This window comes from Hemiscyllium ocellatum, chromosome 18 (assembly GCF_020745735.1).
Source record: "Hemiscyllium ocellatum isolate sHemOce1 chromosome 18, sHemOce1.pat.X.cur, whole genome shotgun sequence".
NCBI lineage: Eukaryota > Metazoa > Chordata > Chondrichthyes > Orectolobiformes > Hemiscylliidae > Hemiscyllium > Hemiscyllium ocellatum.
In genome coordinates this window covers 53,368,581-53,394,993 of record NC_083418.1, presented here as the reverse complement: position 1 = coordinate 53,394,993, position 26,413 = coordinate 53,368,581, and the positions used below count along the sequence as shown (strand labels likewise).

The following is a 26,413-nucleotide window of genomic DNA, read 5'->3' as shown; positions in this document are numbered from 1 at the left end:
TTTTTTTAATTAGGAAGCACTTAAGCTTTTCTCCTCAATGCTCTAATGACACAGTGGTTGTGATGGGAGGGACTTAGACTCACACCAACACTTTCAATGTGCATTCTAATGCACAACAAGAATAAAAGAAACACGAGTTGCAATAGCCCATTTGACCCTTCAATCCTGTTCTGCCATTCAATAAGAACGTGGCTAATCTTCTAGCTCATCTCTGCTGCTCAGCACTATCCTCACATACTTCAATTCCCTTCCCAACTAAAAACCTACCAACATATGCTTTGAATAGACTCAATGGCTGAGCGTCCATATCTCTCTCAGGCAGCAAATATGGTGTGAATATGACAAGAATTTATATTTCTGGTGCACTCTGGCAAACTTGCTTCCAGGCTTACACAAGATCAGACATGTTCTGTAAAGGAAACTATCAAGAGTGCCTTAATATAATAACTTCCCCACTCTTTGAAGATGACCCCTTAATTATTTCTCCTTTGCCTCATCCTGTCTCATTAAAAAGAGGTGTCAATGCCCTCAAACCAATTTGTTTACCAGTGCTGCCCGTGATCAATGTTCAAATGGGCCACCTTTCTCTTTATGTTCTGATGAGGAGAAATTATAATTAACTCCCCCTGCCTCATCTCGCAGCTGGCTTGGAACACAAAGCTCTTCACAAAAATATGTTGGCTTATTTATATATGAGTTCTCTCATTAAATATCAAAGTAAAAAAATCCAAATCTTTCACCTGGGCTCCAAATGAAGAGAGAGAAAACTGAAATACCTCTTGGAAGTATGATAAGGCTGAGGTGCTGGGGGGCACGCAAATGTGAGGACAGCCTATGGAGGATCAAATGGCCATTAGTTGATGGGATATAAAAAGAATTTGGGGCTCTGTGCCTGGCTTAGTGTGTGTGTGAAGGCTGTTCCTGTTGCATGCCAAGTGTATCTGGCAATGCAGAGGCTGGAGGGAAATGACAGAAAAGTACTAGGGCTTTTTTTTCCTACCACTAGATGGTGTAATGCCAGAGGCAAATAAGCCAGTGCTCCAAAAAAACTGAAATTGTTTTTCTAAAGAATTAGGATCTTTGCATGAGAGGATCTGAATAACTATGTCACCTCCTAGCACATGTACATTGTTTTAAGGAGCAGTCTGCACAGAAAGCGATGGATTCCCACTGGTTCCCTGTAAGCTACGTGGTTAAGCTAGAACTGATTTTGAGTCAGTCACCAGCTGCCAATCACTCTTGCCAGCATGCTCCTCTCACTAGATTCAAAAAACCAGATGCCTCCTGTATTTAACAAGCCCAACACAGCTAGGCCAGCTTGTTATCTTCTTCTTGCAATTTAGCATATCTGTTGGAATAGTTTTCTAAAAAAAACTGACTGCTTTTATTTTTCTTCAGTGTCACAATTTTTAACCCCCTGAACAATTGTGCCCATTTACAGAGAGGCAAATTATTCCCACTCAATTGCTGGTATTTTTTAATGTACTACTGATAATTGTGTTGCATGCATCAAAGCCTGCCTTATGACCATTTCAACAATGGTACACCATTTTAGAAAGAGTACTTTATCTTGATCTCAAATGTTGTGAAAATCAAAGCCTTATTTATAAACTGTGAGAGAGTGCTAATAATTGCATTGTCCAAAGCTCATTATAAATTCTTACACATGATGCAAGAGCCAAGCTTCCACACATGCAGTTCAAGCAGATTTTAATTTTGGGGGCTAGAGATTGATTCAGTTCAATATTAGAATCCACTCCACAATTCCACCACCCACCAAAACCAAGCAACCAATGAAAGGTTTAATTGTTCGGATGTAATTTTAAAACGTGCATGTGCTCAGAGTGTTAAATTCAAACAGCTAAGCAGACAGAGCATGCAAAAGGAAAGTTACAGTCAGAGAGAGTTTCAACATAGGATAAGAGCCCTCTCTGTGGAAAAGGGGAACAAGTCAGAAGCATAGCAACTGCAAGCCCAAAGCAGACAAGCGCATACCTTTAGCTTGGAATGAATCTCACGAGATTTCCTTCTGGCAAGAACCTGAATGTGACTAGACACCTAAAGGGTAGGGGAAGGGAGGAAAACAAAGAGAAAAAAAGAGCCTGTAACCATGGAAACAAAAGCCTCTTGTAACTAGGCGAGCCAGACGTACCTTTATGGCAGCTTGAATTTCCCGAACTTTCTTCCTTGCTAACACCTGTATGTGACTAGACACCTACACAGTGCAACCCATAAAACAAAAAAAAACAAAAGGGAAATTAAAGGTGAAACATGTCTTCTGACTGTGGTTGTTGGCTTTTTTTTTTGGAAAACATTATTTGTTCCTTTTAAACGAGCTTAGCACTTAAGAGGTAATTGCATTCCCAGCAGGCAACTATATACCAGTGCAGCCTCAAGTGTCATCACTGCAGAAACCTTCTTGAAGATGTGCAGCTACTGTCTGCACTTGCTCACTCTTGTTGAAAACTGTGAAATTGGAGGGCTGACTTCACCTTACTGCCGCCAACACTATTGACATCAATTAATCAGATTGGAACATAAGTTTTCAGAGTCAGTAACACAGAAATCCATGCAGGTGATATTAACAAAAAAAACCCACAGCTGTCAGCAGACAAGATTTCAATTAGAAAAACAGGAGGCATACTACAGCTTCAATAAGGCTTCAAACAGATCAATAAAAAAGGCATGCAAATTCTGGAAAAGAAAACCATCTTAAGCTGCTTATGAAGAACTGAAATGAAGCTGTTCTCAATCAATTAATTGATGCAATATGAGTAAGTTGATAAAACAACTCTGATTTAACTCTTCGGTCTTAAAATAAACTTAAGATACCTGTAGCAATCCTGGATGAGATTGCAGAGCATCAAAATGTCAATGTACAAATTCCCAGTTCAATGCATCTCAGTCAGCAAGTTAGGCTTAAAGACTTGGGACTGGACTCTTCCAAAAATGTGTAGACCTAAGTGTGATCTGACTGAGGTTTATGTGGGGATGAATTGTAGGATCGTGAATTGGTTATGACACTGAAGAGACCACAAACACAGCCCTTTGTGTTTGCACCAGTCTGCAAGAGCAAATTGACCAATCCTACTCCTGTTTATCCCCCATTGGATTGGGATTTTTTTTTCCTTTCAGATTATTATCCAGCTACCTTAGATCAGTGCTCTCTGGTGCTCGAACCTGGTCAATGGAAATAGCTTTTCCTTATCCACTCTGTTCAGTCCCACCACAAATCTGAGCAAAATGTCAAATCGCTTTTCAACTTTCTCTTCCCTGAATAAAACAGGCCAACTTCTCCAAACTAGACAAGCAACCATTCTCATAAATACATTTTCTGCATTCTCTCCAGTTCTTTCACATCCTTCCATAAAGTGTGGGGCACAGAACTGGATGTAATATTGTATTCCAGTTGAGGTCAAATCAGTGGATGCCGGAAATCAGAAACAGAAACATAAATTGCTGGAAAAGCTCAGCAGGTCTGGCAGCATTTGTGGAGTGAAATCAGAGTTAACATGACAGGTCCAGTTCTGAGAAAGGGTCACTCTGATTTCTCTCCATAGATGCTGCCAGATTTCTGAGCTTTTCTAGCAATTTCTGTTTGCGTTTCAGCATTTTATAAAGATTATATCATAAGCGATTTCCTTTTGAACTCTATGCCTCTATTATAAAGCTTAAGTTCCCAAATGCTTTCGTAACCACTTTCTTGATAAGTCTTGACTCCTTCCAATCACATATATACAAGTATGTAAAGAACAACCCTAGGTCCCCCTACTCCTGCAAGCATTAGTTTTATCTATCCCTTTTCATTTTTCTGAACAAAATGCATAACTTCGTTCCTCAATGCATGATGTTTCATCAGCCTCATGTCTACCCATGCCCTCTTGAACTGAAAATGTGTTGCTGGAAAAGCGCAGCAGATCAGGTAGCATCCAAGGAGCAGGAGAATCGACGTTTTGGGCATGAGCCCTTCTTCAGGAAGGGCTCATGACCGAAACGTCGATCCTCCTGCTCCTTGGATGCTGCCTGACCTGCTGCGCTTTTCCAGCAACACATTTTCAGCTCCAATCTCCAGCATCTGCAGACCTCACTTTCTCCTATCCCTCTTGAAGTCTATCACTATCTTCCTCTCAACATACAATACTTGCAATATTTCTGGATGGGACAGGGAATGCATATATCATGATACACAAAGTATCAGGCGTGAGAGATACACAATTTGGATAGACCAGAGAGGTTTCACTTGTCCTTTGTTATTCATATAAATGTACCAAACAGCAGAGGAATGGGAGATAAGACATTGGCACTGAAATATTCTCTCAGGGTTGTTCCCCAATACACCGGCAGTCAACAGCGTGGTGCTGGAAAAGCACACCATTCCTGATTACCACCTTTTGCCCGAAACATTGACTTTCCTGGTCCTCAGATGCTGCCTGACCTGTTATGGTTTTCCAGTACCACACACTACACTCTAATCTCCAGCATCTGCAGTCCTCACTTTTGTCAAATTCACCGGCAGTCAATGTCATTGATGAAGAGACATATGGGGTTAACATAATGGGATTTATTTACTAATAAACTACAGAATTGAGACTGGAGACTGATCAATAGAGAAATAGGCCAAGTGAATAAGTATTGATTACATGTAGTACAGTTGTCACGTTCACAATTTCATAAATTATTAATTAATTCTTCAGACGTTTTGCTGATGCAACTTTTAAGATGAGACTTTGGAATTCAACTATTCATAAACATGCATTCATTCTCAATTCGTTTTTAACATCAGTTTATCTCAACTCAGCCATAAGAAAAGCATGATAGCAAAATGTAATTTTAAAATCAGATTATTTAGAACACAAGTAGTACAGCACAGTTCGGGTCCCTCGGCCTTCAAAGTTGTGCCGACTTTTTATCCTACTCCAAGATCAAGATAACCTACATACCCTTCATTTTACTATCATGCATGTGCCAATCCAAGAGTCGCTTAATGTCCCTAATGTATCTGATTCTACCACCATTGTTGGCAGTGAATTCCATGTACCCACCACACTCTGTGTAAAGGACCTACCTCTGACATCTCCCCTAAACTTCCTCCAAGCAGATTGAAATTATGCCCCCACAGGATAGCCATTTCTGCCCTGGGAAAAACTCTGTTTACTTACTCTATCTATACCTCTCAGCTTATACACCTCTATCAAGTCACCTCTCATCCCTCTTCGCTCCAATGAGAAAAGCCCTAGCTCCCGCAACCTTTCTTCATAAGACATTCCCTCTAGTCTAGGCAGCATCCTAAGAAATCTCCTCTGCACCCCCTCAAAAGCTTCCACATCCTTCCTCTAATGTGCCGCCCAGAACTGAACACAATATTCCAAGTGTGGCCGAATGAGGGTTTATAGAGCTGCGGCATGGCTCTTAAACTCAATCCCCCTGCTAATGAAAGCCAACACGCCATACACACTTAACAACCCTACCAATTTGGTGGCAAGTTTGAGTGATCTATGAACGCGGACCCCAAAATCTCTCTGTTCCTCCACACTGCCAAGAATCCTGTCTTTAACCCTGTAATCTGCATTCAAATTCAACCTTTCAAAATGAATCACTTCACACTTTTCCAGGTTGAACTCCATCTGCCAGTTCTCAGCCCTGCCTCTGCATCCTGTCAATATCCCACTGCAATCCACAACAGCCCTCCATACTATCCACAACTCCCCCAATCTTCATGTTATTGGGAAACTTGTGAACCCACCCTTCCACTTCCTCATCCAAGTCATTTATAAAAATCACAGAGTAGAGGTCCCAGAACAGATCCCTGAGGAACACCACTGGTCACTAAGCTCCAGGCTGAATACTTTCCATCTACTACCACCCTGTGTCTTCCACGGGCCAGCCAATTCTGTACCCAGACAACAAAATTTCCCTGTATTCCCACTTCCTTACTTTCTGAATCAGCCTTCCACAGGGGACTTTGCCAAAATCCGTATACACCACATCCACTGTTCTAACTCCATCAATGTGTTTTATCACATCCTCAAATAATTTAATAATGCTTGTGAGGCATGACCTGTCCCTCACAAAGCCATGCAGACCATCTCTAATCAAGCTATGCTTTTCCAAATAATCATAAATCCTGTCTCTCAGAATCCTCTCCAATAATTTGCCCACTACTGACATAAGACTGGTATGTAATTTCCAGGGTTATCTGTATTCCCTTTTTTGAACAAGGGAATTACGTTTTCCACCCTCCAATTATCTGGTACTATTCCAGTGGGCAGTGAGGATGTAAAGATTATCACCAAAGGCGAATGGTATATCCCGTCTGGCCTAGGGAACTTTTCTGTCATTACATTTTTCAAACTTTGCGCACATTCTCCTTCTTAACATCAACATGTTCGAGCATATCAGCCTGTTTCACACTGTCCTCACAAACAACAAAGTCCCTCTCACTAGCGAATACTGAAGCAAAGTATTCATAAAGGATGTCTCCTACCTCCTCCAACTCCAGGCACTTGTTCCCTCCACTATCCTTGATCGGCCCTACCCTCACTCTGGCCATCCTCTTGTTCCTCATATAAGTGTAGAATGTCTTAGAGTTTTCCTTCATCCTACTCACCAAGATCTTTTCATGCCCCCGTCTAGCTCTCCTAAGTCCATTCTTCAGTTCCTTCCAGGCTATTTTGTAACCCTCTTGAGCTCTGTCTGATCCTTGGTTCCTCAATCTTAAACAAGTTTCCTTCTCCCTCTTGACTAGACGTTCCACATCTCGTCATCCAAGGTTCCTTCACCATACCATCCCTTGCTTTCCTCAATGGGACAAACCTAGCTAGCACTCGCAAGTGCTCCCAAAACAACCTCCACATTCCTATTGTGCATTTCCCTGAGAATGTCTGTTTCCAATTTATGCTCTATACTTCCTGCCTAATAGCACTGTAATTCTCTCTCCCCTAATTAAATATTTTCCCATATCATCTGCTCCTATCCCTCTCCATGGCTACAGTAAAGGTCAAGGAGGTGTGATCATTATCATTGACATGCTCTCCCACCAAGAGATCTGATACCTGACATGGTTCGTTGCAAAGTACCAAATCTAATACGGCCTCCCCTTGAGTTGGCCTGTCTACACTACAGCTAGGAACTAGTTAGAACCTACTTTGAACTAGGAAGCGGCTACTCAGTCCCTGAAGACTGTTCTGACAGTCAACGCAATCTACCAGACTTATTTCCATTTCTTGCAACAAAAATTGATTGATCCAAGTCCTACTTCATTAATTTAAAGATACAAGTTAAAAACTGTACATCAATGCGTAGAAGAAATTTCTGGATGGAAAATAACCCTGTTATCATCTAATGAGTAACTAAACATTACATTCTAGAATGGTTTAGAGACACTGAATGCTTGTACTCTACTGTATATATCTTGTGGAATGGTCAGTTATAGGAACTGATGCAATGGCATTAAAACTGAAATCATCCTTTTAATTTTAATCTCAGTCCTTCACTTACTGTATCTTCTCTGAAATAAAAAAACTTTATAATGTCAGGACAAATCAACACTTTTCTCATTAAGTATGTATACTATCTTATTCTGACAATATATTCCAAACATTTTAAAATTGGGAAGTGGGGGGGGGGGTTGTAGAGAAAAAGAGCAAAACACAGTGAGGTGAATTCAACCAACCGCATTGCGTGGCCACATATCAACTCACGACTCACTGCATTCTCTGTGATTAACAATAACTTCCAGATGGTCAACTTAAAAAAAAGTCAGCATTTGTATCACTTTCATGGAGACATTATTGATTTTGAAAAGGTGAATACTTATTTACAGAGTTATATCTTTGTGACTCCATCCAAAAAACCTTTCAAAATAATAACCGTACACAAAAAGACGCCGTCCTCCATTCAAATACAGGAAGAGAAGGCCATCGTTTCACCCCTCAAGCCTATTCATTATTGATCTGTCACTTATACACTCCTTTGTATCCCGGAATATATTTGATTAACAGAAATCTATTCATCTCAGATTTAAAATAACATTGACCCACCCTCAACTGCTGGTTGCAGAAGAGATTTCAAAACTTTTAATGACTGTTTGCACACAGAGACATATCCTAATTTCTTTCCTGAAAGATCTGGCTCAATTTTTTTAGGACCGTGGTCCCTAGCCCTAGACTTCCAGAAACAGTTTCTCTCTAATATGCTCCATCTATCTTCACACATCTGTAAAGTGTGAAGTGATTTATTTCATTTTACCTCAGCATTTCATTTGTCCCCTGAGAACATAATCAAAACTGGGACATGCACATCTGTACTTGGGAACTAGGTACCAGTATACTGAATCAAACACTGAGCTGCTCCAATGTTCACGTTAAAAAAAAATCCTAATTTCTGAAGCTACTTAATATATAATTGAGAAAATACTCATGGATGATGGAAATTAACATTTTGTTTTAGTGAATGTAACTGCAGTGATGACAGCAAAGTATAAAATTAAACAGAGGAAGCCAATAACAAATAGCAGCTCAATGGAGCCAACTCAGCCAATGTGAGTGACACCTACCCCAATAGTCTCCGACATGCACATAAGCCCAACGATCTATTTTACCTGCTTTCTAGTTCGTGTCTTCCCTGTTCTTAGCTTGATGTACCTGGCTATCAATTCATTACGACCTGCAAAAGACAAATACACCAAATTAGAACTATAAATCTTTGCAAAAATAAGAATTTAATTCTACAATTGTAAAGAAAACCTTATTAATTTTGAACACTCAGAATATAATCAAGTCATAAATCAGTGGATTTTTAGGTACTAAGGAAATTCAATTGCTATGGAGACAAAGGGAATGTGTGTGAGGTGAAGATCAGCCATGATTGAGTTGAACTGCAACATAGACTTGAGGGCCAGAAACGTCCTGCTCCAACATTTTTCTAAAAATTATATACATGCACACTCTTCTTAAACATTTGGGTTCTGTGACATTGTATTTGGCAAAGAAATTTCATTTGGAGTTGAGCAGAGCATTTCTAGCAGAGAATACGAAGTTGACCATTGCACTATATTTTGTCCCATAGAAACAGAGGATTTGGTCCAACAGGTCGATGCCACAGTTCATGCTTCACACCAGTTTTCTCCTGCCCTTATTTTATCTCAGCTTATCAATATAATATTTCTATTCTTTCTCTCTTGTACATATTTAGCTTTCACAAAAATATCTTTGCACAATACATTTAATGTTTTTAAGCTTACTGTACTGGGTGAAAATACAATGGAGGGCCAGGGATTTGCAGGGGGTGAGATTATACACATTTAAAATAATCCACAAGAAATAATTCTGTTGACCACTTGCAACATGACGCATTTCATCTTGAAACAAAGATTGATGCATATTTATACGATGAATTACTCAAAAGATAACTTACACCAATGTCAGCACTGGGACTGCAACAAAACTACTGAATTTTGTTGCATTTTTCACAGCCTCAGGATGTCTCAAAGTGCGTGGAGATTAGGCTGTAAATGCAGAGCCGCAGAATGCATTTATTCTGGATTTTTTTTTCTGGAATCCGTTGCAGCTATTTTTTAATATGGTACGTGCATGGAATGAGCTGCCAGAGAATGTGGAGGAGGCTGGACAATTGCAACATTTAGGAGGCAGTTGGATGGGTATATGAATAGGAAGGGTTTGGAGGGATATGGGCCGGACGCTGGCAGGTGGGACTAGATTGGGTTGGGATATCTGGTCGGCATGGACGGGTTGGACTGAAGGGTCTGTTTCCATGCTGTACATCTCTATGACTCTATAGAATCAAAAAGTGGTCATCATGCTGATGACAGCTGCTTGGGAGAGCTATCTATTGGTCTCATTTCTCTTGTCTTTCTTTGGAGTTCTCTAAAGCAATCTTTCCTTCTGTAATTGATATAAAACTGACTATTGAAACAAACTATTAATGTTGCTTCCACCACACTTTCAGGCGATATGTTTCATAGTCTCGTCCTCCAGTTGCACAGGGTGAAACTTTGCAAGGGGAAATTGCAAGGCCGCAACTAAAATTTAATCCTTGAACAGAATTTAAGCATCGAGAACGAGCTTGAGTTTCAAGTTCAAAATAACATGATGCCACATACCAAGTCTTGATTAGTGAGACACAATTCATTGAATTTAGGTCACAGTAAACATACCCATTGGCTCAATTAAAATAGCTAAACAACAACCTGCATTTATACAGCATCTTCAATACAGTAAAACACTCTAAGACATTTTGCAGAAGCAATTCTGAAACAGAGTTGAATAGAGAGCCACATTCTTCAATCAGATGAGGAAAAGCTTGGCCTAAGAGGCAAGTTTTAAGGAGTGTCTTACAGAAAAGAGTAGGAGTGAATTTCAGAACTTCGTTGTCAGTCAGCTTGAAGGCAGGGCCGTCATTGGGGTGACGGAAGGAGGGAGAGAGAATACATAACTGGTCAGAAAGTGGAAGGGTACCAATATCAGAGAGGGGTGTGGAGCTGGAGAAGATTCCAGAGATGGAGACCATTAAGACCATGGGATAATATAAAAACAATTTTGAGGATTTTTAAATTAAAGGTTGAGGAACTGGAAACTAATGTAAGTAACACAAAATCAGATTTGTGTTGTGTAATTGCAGATTATTTTATGGGTTAATAACTGAGTTTAGGTTTCACCATTTCTTCCATCCAATCATTCTGTATTTTCCCCAGCTGAGGGCAGGCTTGGAACTTATCACCAACCTCCCATGACACTGCCCTCTAGTGGGCTGCTTAAGAAGTACAGAAACACAAATGGTAATTCTCCCTCAGTTTGTTCCACTTTACAATGGGCTAGATGATACTGAAGTGGGGTCACACTACCCTTGTTTGGCAATTTGAACACAGCTCAGATGGCTTAGGTGAGATGTGAGGACAGGCTATGCTGGTTCTCGCACTGAGGCATGGTGCAGCGGTGGTTCCAGTGTGTTGATACATCACTGACTGTGCAGACAATAACAGTGAGGCACCTGCACAGCCTTTAAGTGCTCCAACACATGAATTTAAAACAATTTACTCAACAGAAACATGCAACTATTCCCACACAAAAGCACAAACATTACTTCGGAATTGCAACTGATCGGTCGTTGCCCACCTGTCCGTTCCTGCCCCACCCTATCAGATGAGACACCACCCCTAGCTCCAGTAAATAGCTTACCTGCTGCGTAACTGGAGGAAGCATATTAAAGGGGGAATATTCAGATTCCAGAAACACCTGTGACAGCTGGTCAATTGTACTCTTAATTCAAATTCCTGGAAGTATTATTGGCTGAATTTACAAAAAGCTTTCAAGTGCCTAAGCTGTGAACTAAGTTGGTAAAAATTTATGTTTTTTAAGTCTTTAGTTTGTGATCTCATATCTCTCACAGACCAGGCTTAACCCTTTCAGCAGAACTGCAATGGCAGGGACAGGAATTTCATCAATCGAAAAAGTGTAGTGCCAATCCAAACAGTGGCAGCCTGTGGGACCTGACCATGAATTTTATATCAGCACCAGCTACTGATGCTGCAGTGCTGACCACCTGTTCCCCAGCTGGCAGCTCGTCAGTGCCAGGAAGGTGGAAACCAGCAGCCCACAGTAAGGTTGGGGGCAGTGAGGGGTGGTGACAGAGACTTTTAAGCAGCACCGTTTTGAGGAGGAGCATTCCCCAGGAGGAAATCACTGGGGTTGCCATCCCTGTCTGCAGCCTTTCCCACCACCAATTTTCAGTGCCGCTACCCAGCCACACCTATTTAAAGCAGGAGCCATCTCACATAGCAATGCGTCAAACTACTAACAACATGGAAAGATGGCCTTTGATAGGTCCTTCATTGGTGTAAGGACAAAAGTGAGGACTGCAGATGCTGAAGATCAAAGTCTAGATTAGAGTGGTGCTGGAAAAGCACAGCAGGTCAGGCAACATCTGAGGAGCAGGAAAATCGACGTTTCGGGCAAAAGGCTTTTGCCTGAAACATTAATTTTCCTGCTCCTCATATGCTGCCTGACCTGCTGTGCTTTTCCAGCACCACTCTAATCTAGACCCTTTACTGGTGTATGTTGGCCAACCACTCCCTTGAGGTGAGCTTCATTTAATTGTTTCCATTGGTAAAATTCCTAAAGGCTGTGCATTTATAGACTGCTTCATTATAATAAAAGTGCTATAAGATACTTTGCAGCTATGATTCTGAAACAGAATCTAACTCAGTGCTTATTTTCAAAGCCAAGCTAGCTCTTCATGGTTTCAATGACACCCTCCCCCCACCTGTACAATTTCAATCCCTTTGTGAAACAATTTGAATGAAGTGCTGAATCTCTTCTGCTCCTTACTGTGGTTCCAGGATTTATGTCACAGGGAACTTACCTGGTGTCAGCATTCCTTTCTGAATCAACACAACCACAGGGAGAGTCATTCACCTTAGGAATATCTGCTTGACCTTGCTGTATGCAACATATTGATAATTTTGGCTTTTCAACATTCAACTTAATTTCGTCCCCTGGAAATGCTTTGAGACATTTCAGACTAACGTGTCGATGGAGTGAAACATATAATAAAATTAAGAAATTTTTAAAAATGTACTTTTAGAAAATCTTTCACAGTCTCAATGTCCTGTAATACTTTTTTAGCATATAGTATACATTTGGAGTATAATCACTGTTGGAAAACAGGGAAATGTATCAGCCAATTTGTGCACAGCAAGATCTCAGTGGCTGAAGTGTTGGATGGATAAATATTGGTCAACACACCAGAAATAACTCGCCTTGCTCATTGTAATAGCTGCCGCAGGACCATTAAGGTTCAACTGGGAGAGCAGAGGTAGCCTTGGTTTGATATTTAAATTGAAAGACAGCACCCCTGTCAGTGCAATGCACTCTCCTAAGACCATAAGAAACAGTTTGGCCCTTCAGCCTGCTCCACCATTCCATTGGATCATGTTTCTCACGTCCACTTTTTCATATATTCCCCACAACTCGATTCCCCAACTGACCAACGGTCTCTCAGTTCTACTTGGGGAACATCAGCTTTGAGCCTTGCTTAAGGCTCTGGACCAGTTCGATGAACATATGACCATCTGGCTAAGAGGTGAGAACACACTGACACCATAATTATGTAAGCGACATGGAGACCTTGTCACCATTTATATAGTTGATGCTTCACTTTGATTCAGTAAATTCGTTTAAAATTAAATGATATTAATATACCATTTGCTTAGAAATTAATTAAAAATGTTAAACAGCTCACAGAAATAATGCCAAAAAGATTCTTTTAAATTAATTTGGTCTTCTTTCCTGGTTAAAGAAATGGTGTACATTTGTTAAAATTAAAAAGGTTTGTAATAGAAATGGCTCCTCTTCCAGGAAGCCTCCAATTAAAAGAATGTTTCAGCATTCATATTATTAAGTATTTGGGTTAGCAACCAATCCACCAACAAAATAATATATCAACTCATTGTCAGTGTAGCAAAGGTAGCATGACTTTATGCTTAAATGGGGAAAAAAGCATCAAGTTAATGGTATGTCTTGCAATTGACTGGAACTTGCTTTTCTTTTGTTGGAAAGGTCAACATCTCTACTTTAAGTGGACATGAGCCACTTGCTGTTGCTTTGCAGGTGACAAAAGGAGAGCCAAACATTTCTCTCTCTCTCTCACACACACACACACACAGGTGCCTGTTTGTCAGGGATCGGGAAACACCGAGAAACTGCGACATTCCAAAAATGTGATTCTCACATCAATCAGGGTGAAGGGATAGGTGGGTATTTGAGAATGGTGTCATCTTGGACAGCAAGCAGTGTGATTGAGAGAAAACCGGTGTGAAACCAGGACAGTCACTGCACTCGAAACATTAACACTTTTCCCTTCACAGATGCTGCTAGATTTGCTGATTCTCTTCAGCAATTTGTTTTTGCTTGTTTGGAATGGACAGGGTAGAGTGAAACGTGAGAGTATGAGCCAGTGAAAGAAAACCCCTATCAAATGAAGTGGCTGCTATAGGGAATGAAAGAAAACTTATAACAATGTGAAATGTAGCAGTTCAGACCCAAGAGAGAATTAATTTTAAATTATCTACATCAAAGAGAAGGAGAGTGCAATGCCAATATCGTGAAGCTTTTCACAGGAAAATTGTTAGACAATATTTGACATCACAGAACAGGGAACAGGACCAAAAGGATTGGACAGGGCATGGTTTATGTTGTGTCTTAAAGGAGTCCAGATATAGAGCTCAAGTAGCTGAAGACTTGGCCACCAAGAATGAAGCAGGTAACTACAAATGCCAGAATGTGAGCACTGGAGGAATATCAAAAGGTTGTACCTGCAGCTAAATTTAGACCCAGTTTGTACCCATTCATCTCCACATCATCGTCCTGAATGCAGGGCTGCTTTCCAAGTTGTCAAGTGAAGCTCAAGTCCAACCATTTCAAACAAATGTTTTTAAAATGACCCATGACTGGAAAATTTGTCTGCATCTACCAGCATGCAGAGGTCCCTAACCAGAGATTTTAAAACTTTGTACTGACTTTGAATTGCACTTGAACAAATCTAGAGTATGTTTCCACTGCGAGGGAGATGCACACCAGAGACCATAAATTTCAGATAGTCAGTGACAAGTCCAATTGGGAATCCAAAAGAAACCTAGAGTATGGTGTGAATATGGAACTCACTACCACAGTACATTGATATATTTACAGGGAAGCTAGAAAAATACAGGAAAAGAGGAGAGGTGAGTAACATTAGGAAAACATGTGCTATGAGCCTGCTCTGCGATTTCATTAGATCACAGCTGATGTGTATTTTAACTATTTGGCTTCTTCTTCCCATATTCCCTGATACTCTTATCAAGTAAAACCCTAATGATTCACAGTGCTGAAAGTTCAACACTTTTGGGAGAAAAAGTTCCACATTCCTAGTATCCTTTACATGAAGATATATTTCCTACATAATTTGTAAATGGCTTGGTTCTAATTTTAAATTTCTAATTTAATTGTTCTGGGTTATTCCACAAGAGGGAACACACTCTTTGCATCTATCCAATCAAATCTCTCATATTTTAACCTCAATCATATCAAGTCTTGATATTCAATAAAATGCAACTTTATATAACTAGTCCTCCATATAAACTCCTCAAATCCTAGTTTCTTGATTCAGTGCAACTATATTGGGATCATAAAGGGACAGGTCTGCTTATGAACACAGTTCCACCACAGCTGCAGAATACTAGACTGTGTGTTACATTGCCTAACTTTTCTGCCACAATGAAATAATCTGAGATTCCATTAACTGTAAGCTATCTTATGAGAACGTGTTAAATCTTATCTAGTCATAGATCCTTCCAGTCCATGCCAAGCATAATTCCAAACTAAATTAGGTCCACCTGCCTGCTCCTGGCCCATTTCCAAACCTTTTCAATTAATCTAATTATCCAAATGTCTTTGAAACGTTGTATTTGTACCTACATTCACAACTTAAAATGTAGAGGTTTAGGAACAATGTGGGAAAATGATCAGTCATAATCTAGAATGGTGGGTCAGGCTTATGAGGCTGAATGGCCTGCTCCTACATTTCCATGAAGATATAAAACAGATACACGATTTCTGCTATGGGACAGGAAGAGTGTGTGTTTCTCATTGCATTATCTGCCTGGATTATTGCAGCTTCATCTGGCCATGAGCCTCCATTTAACAGGAGAACAGTTTTAAACTATTAATTTCAATACAGCATTTTCTTTTAATAAGATAGCATTTTCGCTCCTCCAGACATGAGTACCAGTGGAAAGGACAGTATTTATTACTGAGCTCCAACTGCCTTCAAGAAGGTAACTGTGAGCCACCTTCTTGAACCAGTGCAGTTAAATGCTATTCAGGAGTGAGTTCAGCGATTTTGACCCAACAAAAGTGAAGAAATGTTTTCTGGATCTTTACTCACCCCATTTCTTTTTCCTATTGTGTTTTAGTTTCCATCCAACCTGGTGTACTACTGAAAACCATTAAATCATTTTAGTTCTTCCCATTCTGGTGAAAGTTTATGGAACTGGAAAATAACCCAGTTTCTCACTCTGCAGGTGCTACCTGAACTGCTGTGTGATTACTAGTATTTCAGTTTTATTTAAAATGCATTTATTGCACTAATTTTGGGTGTCATACTTTATCCTGACATGAGCAACCATCTATACAGTTGGATCATCATGAAGACCACTTATTTCACCCCTGTAACATGACAGCATGGTCTCCCTGACACACTTCATCTTTTCCTTTGCTACCTATTGACTTTGAAATCAGATTCAAATTTGGATGTCCATGAAACTCCATCTGTGCTGAAGATGTCAACCCTTGTCAGAGGCAGCACATCAGATCCAAGAGAATAAAGCCTGTGAACTGAAATCCCATCCTGCTAACTCCCAGTCAGGCAAAGCTGACTCAGTTTGTCATAATCACCAAGCGCTGGGCAAGTCATCGATTCTGCATCAAGATTTCCCTCGAAAGGATACCCAAATTCTGAAAGGATTATTAAAACTGAGGAAGTTAGAAGTATCAGCAGAGGAAGTGAAATTGCCACAGGAAGTGAAAAACCATATCATGGAGTGAAACAGTTTAACAACTGGGCATTTTCTCCAGCAAGGGAGGAAGAGAAGACCAGTTACGTATCGTGCTGAAGCTCCACCTTGTCGTTCGAGGCAAAGAACATTTTCATCTCTGGTCCAATCTTGAAGAAAGGCTTCATGCCTTGTCAAAAGGGCTGACCAACAAGGTGATACAAGACATGGTACTTTCTTCTGTGCAGTAAGCCAAGAAGATGTGAAGATTACAATTGCAATTATGGATGATTGGCTCCAAAACACTCTCACCCAGGTCCTAAATGCAAATGGACCAAATGACATTCTTAATTCAAGTGAAACCAGACTGTTTTGTCAATTTTTGACAAATCCCTGTTTCATGTTTAAAGGTGAAGTGTGCAACAGTGAAATCTGGAGCAAGGGGTGTGTCACTGCTATGGTCTGTGCCAATATGGATGGCAACAAAACGCTGCTGCTTCTGTGATCTTTGAAAGTCTAAGAAACCATGTTTTGTTGTAACTGTCAAAACACCACTCACTCAGAATGAAGCCAATAAAACTATCTGGGTGACTGCCAAGACGTTTCAAACCATGGATCAGAAAAGTGCACAAAACACTTTGCATCCTGACATTACTGGATTTAAGAAGGTCATGTTAATGTTCTAGCGTCCCAACACCAGGGTCAAGCACTGGTCAATGGATCAGTGAGTGATTTCAAACCAGAAACCTAACTACTGATGACAGATGATCTCTCGGATTATTGAGTCCATTGGTAAGAAGCAGGAGTATAACCCAACTGCTCAAGGGGTCATGCTCAAGCTAAAGATGGCATGGAAGGATGGCAAGGAAAACCACTATTGCCAAAGGCTTCTACCACACTGAGTTCAAATGGGCTAAAACTGTGAAAGATGAAGCCAGGATAGAAATTCCTGCAGAAACATCTATGGAAACCTGGGCAATGGTGAGTGACACTGCATGCTGCACAGATGAGACCACTGTGGATGCAGTATGTTCTTCAAGCAAGAGACTGATGGCCCCCAGGTGTACAATGCTTCATGCCTGCCCACCTACCTGTTTCCTTAACCAAATCTGCAAAAGCCTTTGAGATGCTCCAGGATTTGGCACTGCAGCGCACAAACGCCAAAACATGTTTCACTACTTCGATGACATGGTAGACTTTATTGCACTCACCCAAAGACAACAGACCAAGCATAAAAAGATTACTTAACATTCCTGGAGCTAATGTTCGATATTTACAAAGCTGGGCTATTGTAAAGTTAAATAAATTTAACAGTAAAGACATTTTTCACACATTTAACATTGATTGGCATAGTGTGTTTTTTTTTCCTCTAACCTTTTTTTTTAAAAGATATTTTTATTAGAAATTTAATATTTTGACAGATTTACAAAAATAAACAGAACTTTCAAGCACAAACATTAATATAAAAATAGATCTTAAATATATAATCATCAAAATTCAAAGGAATGATACTAAAGAAGAAAGAAAAACAATGAAACTCAGTTAACTACTAATCTAATCCACAATTATCCAGAGTGTATAGTTGAGTCACTTACATCCTTCAAACAAGAGAAAATGTTCTCTAATACACTCGTAACAGTATAATAAAAAGGAAACTATTTCCAAACAATAAGAACAAAAAAAATAAAACATGTTTGAATGGAGATCCTCCCCCTTGTTCTCAGGGGGCCTTACTTCCTTTCTAAAGGTCCACCATATCCTCTCCCAAACAGTGTCCCACCCTCAACCCGGGCGCTCCTTAATAGGATTTAGATATAATACCGAGCTAGAGTTGACAGTGAGCGCCCCACCCCCACCCCTCCCCACCCATACCTGAGTATATCTGATAGCATCAATGCCACGTACAAACACACATAACTATAAAATTACAACTCCAACAAATTACAGTTAAGTATAATAACATAAAATAGCAAGAGAAGACAACCCTGCTCCCAGAAGCAAAAGTAAAGTAGAGTAAAGTATCCATTTCTCCCCACGGAGTGTGGAAGAGGCAAGCCAACATAAATTGTCTCTTACGATTTATTTAAACGAGTCTAAAAGTTCCTTAGCCTCTTCTGGTGATCTAAAATTATACTCGGATCCTTCGTGGGTAAAGCATAACGTCGCTGGGTAGCGTAAGGTGTATTGAATATTTAAGTTCCTTAGACATTTCTTCACCTCATCAAACGCCTTCCTCCTTCGTGCCAAAGCCGGGGAGAAGTCCTGAAATAACATAATCTTGGATCCTTCATGAATCATAGCTTTAGGATCCTTTCCAAGATTTCTGGAGGCATCCAGGAGTATCTGCCTCTCCCTATAACTCTGCATCCGGAACAGGACCGGGCGTGGGCGCTGGTTTGGGCCAGATCCGCGTGCTGCGACCCGGTAGGCCCACTCCACCCTTACCCGGTCAGTTTCAGCCCCCAGGTTTAAAAGCTGGGGCAGCCATCGCTCCAGAAATACTACTAACTGTCCCTTCTCTTCTTGTTCAGGGAGGCCCAGAAGACGGATATTCTTTCTCCGATTTCTATTATCCAGGTCATCCATGTAGATTTCAAAGGCCCGGACTCTCTGCTCCAGAGCTCGCACCTGTTCTGCAGCTGTTTGTGCTGCAGCCTCGGAGGTCGTGGCCTTTAGCTCCGCCCCCTTCACTCGGCCCTGTAATTCCTCGAGAGCCTGGCTGTACTTTTGTAACTTTTCTTCGAATGCATTCCATCTCTGTCTGGATTCTGCGATGAAATTGACGAGTGTCGTTTCCAGCCTGGCAATCATCTCTTCAAGGCCTGTTTTTACATCAGCTGCAGCCGGAGGAGGAGAGGAGGGTGGGGGAGGGGTCTTTGTTTTCTGAGAGCTGCGGGATCCCTTTGGTTTACTCATTATCCACTTAATATTAAACTGCTTAAATATAATAGTAAGCAGCTAATTAAGGTTAGAAATTTTTTTTGGGTGGTTTGGTAAGTGTGGTGGGGGTGAGTAACTCACTTTACCCAGGTTTTGGGAAGAGCACTGTAAACTCAGACTTGCTGAGTCGCCGCCATCTTGGATCTCCGGCATAGTGTGTTTTAATTTGGTATTTTTAACATAGCGCATTTGTAGGCAAATCAGGTTACACTTGGTCCTCCTCAGCTATCTGAAAACTCCACTACATTGCAGGCACATCTCCTGACATTTAACTTATTAGGACATTACTGTAATCAAATGTCCATACGACATTGGTCACCCATCTTCTACCCTAAAATTTGAACTCAGTCATAGAATCTGCTGTTCTTCTTGTTCATCCATTACTCTATATTCACTGGCCTCAGTAGACACCTGGCCCAACATTACCACAAATTCAAGGTTCTCATCTTGGGTCTCAAATCTCTCCATAGTCTTGTCTCCTTCACTTCTGCAAACTCCTTGCTTTCAGATGTCAGCACTCTTCCACTTCTGGTCTCTTGCACCTCCATAATTTTAAATCACAACATCATCCCTCTGAGACCCTAAATCTACCGCTAAACCTCTGCATCTCACTTTCTCCTTAAAACATATCACCTTGAACAAATCTTTTGACACCGATCCCAATATCACCTTGCATGGCTCAATGTCAAACATTTGAGAGATAATCACTCCTGTGAGGTGCCATGGCACATTCGCCTCTGTAAAATGTGCTATTAGAAATTCAAGCTGTTGTTGTAACAGGAGAAAGTGAGGACTGCAGATGCTGGGGATCAGAGCTTAAAAATGTGTTGCTGGAAAAGTGCAGCAGGTCAAGCAGCATCAAAGGAGCAGGAGAATCGACGTTTCAGGCATAAGCCCTTCTTCAGGAATGTTGTTGTAACAGTTAGGCACCACAGTACAACCGTTGCATTCACAAATTTGCTTTCTTTGGGAGTTACTTTGTGCTTTTAACTGTTGTAAATGTTGCACTGACAAGGTCACAAGAAAATCTGTTCTGTTTTCAGATGACTTAATGATCTCAATATGGGGTTATGCACTAGGAGACTACTGCTTAGAAATGGCCACGAATCGCAGTAGATGTCACTGGACATATTTCTCATTCACCTCAGCTTACGGCAAGACCTATTACAGTCACACAGTCATATTACAATCAAACAGAACCTTCCATCCAACTTCTCCATGCTGACCAGATATCTTAGATAATGCAGTCCCATTTGCCAATATTTGGTCCATTTCCCTCTAAATCCTTCCTGGTCGTATATCCATCCAGGTGCCTTTTAAATGTACCTACGTCCTTTCACTTTGACAGTGTTACCACATTAAAACAATAATGCATTCAAAGCCAAGTAAGAAAAACACATTTGAATTAGAATTAGAAGATTCAAATTGAAAGAAGAAGTTTAAACAACATCATGCATTTGCAAGTATTACATCCAATCAAATACTTCTTAAAAAGTGCAATCACTGCTGACATAGGAAATACAACAGCAAATTTGCACTCAAGTTCACAGAAACCGTATAATAGAATAGTCTGACGATCTGTTTAAGTGGCTGTTATTGAGAGATAAATATTAAGGCATCAGGGAGAACTCCCTGTCCTTTATCAAATAATGCAGTGGATATTTTTATGCTCACCTGCTGGAGAAGATTTTATTTCACGTTAACACCTCATACAAAAATAGATGGCAAGTCTGATGGTACAACGTCAGAACACCAGCATAGAGTTTGTGCTCAGAATTCTGGAATGGATCCTGAACTGTCAACCTTGAAGACTCAGGTAAAAGAGCACTACGAATAAAGCCATTGCTGCCTTAATCTTAAGTTCAAGACCTTAACCTTAATTTAAAAAGTGAACCTCGGCTGATATTGGACTTCCGAGTTGTTGGAAGTGGTGTCCCTCATATTTAATAGCTCGAACCAAACAGCCAACACAAGCAGAACGGGCTGAATTGCTTCTATGCTGCATCATTCCAAAAATCACAGAAATGATGAGATGTAGAACTACTGAATTGGTCATTAATTTTTTACCTGACATGAATTTTTTTTAAAAAAAACTGTTTAAGCAGCTTTATTTTTATTAGTTCATATGCCAACATCTTGTACTCAAACCAGGGTTGCTGTTAATACAATGGAGTGTCTCACTCGGCCACTTGTGAAAGTAGTTAAGAGTCAACTCTCTTCGTACAGTGCAGCAGCAACAGATAAACCCAGTCTAGGTAAGGACAGCAATTTCCTTTCCTGAAGGAACATCAATTAACCAGTTGAGATTTTATAACAATCTGACACCTTAATGATGACTTTTATTCGATCTTCATCAGAGGACACACAACAATTCCAAGTGTTTCTCCCTGCCTACCCAATCAATTTCTTTCAAAATCCTAAAAAAGTTTAATATATCTCTTTGTTAAATTATATACCCCAAGGAAAAGAAGCCTTCTTATTGTTGTCTTTCTTCTTACCTTTGGTAATATTCTGGAAGGCATGTAGTTGACTCTTTATAAAACTTATATAAACTTTCTAACATGTGGTGGCTGCATCTGCTCACAGAATTCCATTTGTGGTCCAGACAGTGCTTTATATAGCTACAGAAAAACCCACACCCCTATTTATCTCAGGTAAAATTATTCCCACAACCCTTTTGAGGTACTTCAATGGTGAGGATCTACCCCAATTAGTCTCGTCTTCACAAGATATTGTCTGCCAAATGAAACAGGAAAGCTTTGTTGCACTCTTGCTGCACTGAAATTGCAGATCTTCTTTCTGAAAAAGTCTAACAGAAATTAAGACAGGAGAGTTTTAATTATATATTTTAATTGAAAGATTGTTGCTGGCAGACCACATTATTATGGACTTCACTGCCAAAATAAAGAATTCTGCTCCTTCAAGACCAGTAACTCTCAAAAAGCTGAAGTTTTGTTTCAAACAGACACAGTGAATCAGATGTGATAATGTGGACTGTTTAACATTGAATTTGTGATTGTTATGGAATTGTGCTGTGTAAATATCATTTAGTTGATTGGACGATAAGTGGTGAACAGTGAGAGTAAGCTGAAGTTTAATGTTAAGGGTTATTATTGACAAGATTCAAATGTCTTTCCAAAGAGACATAGGCAAGTCTTAAAGAGTTAATTGATTCAACCAACCTCGAAATATGATACAATTGTGATGTTTGCCATTTGTCAAGCTGATCATTTTCCGCAGACTGGATAGTGTTAACAAAATAAACGCAGAGAACATTCGTATGTAAAGCATATAAAGCAACTTCAAGATTTGAGTGGCGCTGGAATGAACAACTTGCCTCCTGGAAGAAATTTAACTAGCTGGGGGACATTGGCTGATCAACAATGAGACGTTGAGATGGAGCAGGCTAATCACCTGTTCCAGCCTGATCTAGGGACAAATCCACATAAAAGGGTTCACTTGTGAATTTCAGCATTGTATGTGTAAGACTATTGCATTTTTTGTAGATTACTTTGGCTATATTTTGTTGTTAAAACTACCTTTGGTTATTGATGTATTGTGTGCAGTTCTGGTCTCCAAATTTGAGGAAAGACATTCTGGCTATTAAGGGAGTGCAGCACAGGATCACGAGGTCAATTCCTGGAATGACGGGACTACCTTACTGAAAGACTGGAGCGACTGGGCTTGTATACCCTTGAGTTTAGAAGACTGAGAGGGGATCTGATTGAGACATATAAGATTATTAAAGGATTGGACACTCTGAAGGCAGGAAATATGTTTCTGCTGACAGGTGAGTGCCGAACCAGAGGACACAGCTTAAAAATATAGGGTAGACCATTGAGGTCAGCGATGAGGAGAAACTTCTTCACACAGAGAATGCTGGCTGTGTGGAATGCTCTTCCCCAGAGGGCAGTGGAGGCCCAGTCTCTAGATTTATTTAAGAAAGAGTTGGATAGAGCTCTCAAGGATAGTGGAATCAAGGATTATAGAGATAAAGCTGGAACAGGATACTGATTAAGGATGATCAGCCATGATCATATTGAATGGTGCTGCAGGCTTGAAGGACAGAATGGCCTACTCCTACACCTATTGTCTATTGATATCCACAATAAACCTGACAGAACAAGAAAAGTGAAAATCAAACCCAAAACCTTATGCCCTATTTAGAAATCTGGCATAGATACATCACTCTCAATTCAGGAAACAGGTCAAGTGTCATGTGTGCATTTGAGCATATATTATAACCTGATATTTCAATACAAGAGTGTTCCCCTGTTAAAAGTGCTACTTGTGGATGTGATTGCAAATAAAGGCCCTGGTTTGCCCTTTTTCAGATGGATCCGATTACAGAGTTTAGAAAATAGCTGGGAAGTTTTCTCTAGTGTCTTGGCAAATATTTATCCATCAGTCAATGGCAGTATAACAACATATTTTGCCACATTGCTGTCTGCTGTACACATGCTGACTGCTAATATTGTCTTTGTAATGACAGTAACTACAGGTTTGACTCTGTGGTCACTCTGTCTGCAGAGAATAGGCTGCTGAGGGGAATGCAGGAGAGACTCACCGGAAACATAATAAGGCTGATGATGGGAGGGCTGCCACAGCACCAACTACCATCCCCTTGCAATGACGACATCAGTCCTCAGGAGTTTCTCATGCAATGGTAGACGCTAGCCTTGTCAGTTTATGTACTTAAAGGTCAGAAAGCTTTGAACTCTGACACAGTATTGACCTCCCATTTTGCAGCCATTTCACTGAAATTGCTGAGGTGCCATGGGGCCCATGTGACACTCGGAACATTGTAATCTTAGAAGAAGGATTGCAGTCAATTAACTATCTATCCACCTCAACTGGCTCTCTGCCACCATAAGGAGATTGTCAGTGTAAAAAGCCAATTCCAGGAAAAACATGAAAAGAACATGTTGGCATTTATGTTCCTTGCCAATTCGACTAATTTTGCTTGCCTCCCCTACATTTTGATGCAATCCCTATGGGATTGGTTAGCTCAGTTGGCTGGACAGCTGGTTTGAGACACAGAGTAATGCCAACTGTGTGGGTTCAATAAACATGAGGTTACCATGAAGAAAAAGTCTCTCTCTCTAGAAAACTCTTCTGATTTTGCTATCTATGTTAGAGCAATAGGAGGAATTGTAGATTGGTGATCAGCCTGTTTAGCTTTAAAACTTAAGTGGGTAATTTAACCTAGAGCTCCTCGTCCAGAGGAAGGGACATTACTACTGCACTGTAGGAGCACCACTTGGTCACTACTGGTACACAAATATTTTAGATTCTACCACATTTTCCTACATTACTATTTTCTTTATCTAGCTGAAAGTTAAATTAGTATAGAACAATGAAGGAGTGCTGCACTGCCAAAGGTGTCATCAAGATTCTGGGACAGATGTTAAAGCAAGACTTGTCTGCCCCCTCAGGCCAGATACAAAAAAAATCCTATGGCAGTATTTATCAGAATTGCAAGGGTATTTTCCCCAATCTCCTGACAAATATTTACAATTCAACCAATATTGAAGTAAACAAAATATTGCAAATAGTTTTATCACAAAAAAAGATGGGAAGGCAAAGGATGTGGATGGCATAGAGTCTGCAGAGGGATATAAACAGGTTTAGTGAGTGGGCAAAAAATCGGCAAATGGAGTATAACATGTGAAAAGTGAAGTTATGCACTTTGGCAGAAAGACTAGAGGAGCTGAATATTGTTTAATCAAAGATGCTTTCCACATCAAGATATTGCAACATCGAGCAGGTGGCTGAATATCATTGAGTGAGGTGCTGCATTAGACAAGCTACATTGCCCATTAATTGGCAATTCGCCTTTGCCTAGCAAAAAAGTTGCCTCGCCACTTGACCAAAGCATCAAAGATACAGCAAGTTGCTTCCAATGTTAAGAATCTTGTCGATTTTTGCCACAAATCTCACTCAGACCCCTACAGGATTCCGCCCAATGTTTCATTTTCTGAAAATTGGACCTAAAATTTTAACTGCTTCTCTCCAAAAATGCTATTGCCTGATCTGCTCAGTTTTCCCAGCCTTTTCGATCTTATTTTAGATTTACAGCATCAAAGGTATTTTGCTTTACTCTTTCCAGCAATATTTGGTTGAGGGACAAATATTGGCTGTCCCTGAAGTTCAATGACTAAAATGAAACGGTGACATTATTGAAATGAATTTTCACTTCTAATATAGTAATATAGCAGTCAAGCTCACATCCGCCTGCATTTACAGCCTTACAGGGTCAGCAGGCTACCACCTCCAAGGTGTCATCTCAGATTCACTTTTTAATTGGGCATAAAGTTCTCCCGTTACATCTGTGTTTAGTAATTGGCTCAAACAGTTAATTAGCAGCTAGTTGCTCAAACACTTGAGCAATTTGGTGTTTAAATTAAGACCTCCTGATAGCAGATAAGTCTTTTGTCCCTGCCATAGGTCAGGAATGTCTCTGATGGTTATATTTGGCATGTGAAATGATGACAGACATAAGCTATTCCATGTCCTCCATTTTCACAGCCTTGCCACTGTCTTCCAGCAGGGTGGCACAGGCCTTCCCTAGGTTTCTATCCTTGTCAATCAAGTTGTAGCTAGAGTATCACATGAAATGCTCTTTCCTGTTCCTGCACTCAACTCTGGTGTCCCTCAAGGATCTATCCATCCCTCCTCCAATTCCTCACCCAAAATCACAGCATCAGTTTTCACACAAACGCTAATGATATATAATGTTGTCCCACCTCACCCTCACTCACCTTTAAATCTTTTAAGCTAGTTTTCCTGACATCTAGGGAAGCTTCATCCGAGTCAGTCTTGTCCAGATCAAAACCATTGTCTTTGACTGCCACTACATAATCTATGCCGCAGCAACAGAATCCATCCCTCTTCATGCCAAATGTCTTAGCTTAGACATTGGCATGA

General features: G+C 40.4%; 1 protein-coding gene across 1 annotated transcript in view; it reads right to left on the bottom strand.

Annotated features, from left to right (window-relative positions):
* The window catches only part of LOC132824306 (transcriptional enhancer factor TEF-1), a 145,701-nt gene that overhangs the window by 33,039 nt on the left and 86,249 nt on the right, over window positions 1-26,413 (bottom strand). The window contains exons 3-5 of the mRNA XM_060838651.1: window positions 8,600-8,664; window positions 2,153-2,215; window positions 1,996-2,058 (exon numbers count right to left, since the gene is read on the bottom strand). Of these exons, the coding sequence (XP_060694634.1) occupies window positions 1,996-2,058; window positions 2,153-2,215; window positions 8,600-8,664 (191 nt within the window). The remainder of the gene's footprint in view (window positions 1-1,995; window positions 2,059-2,152; window positions 2,216-8,599; window positions 8,665-26,413) is intronic.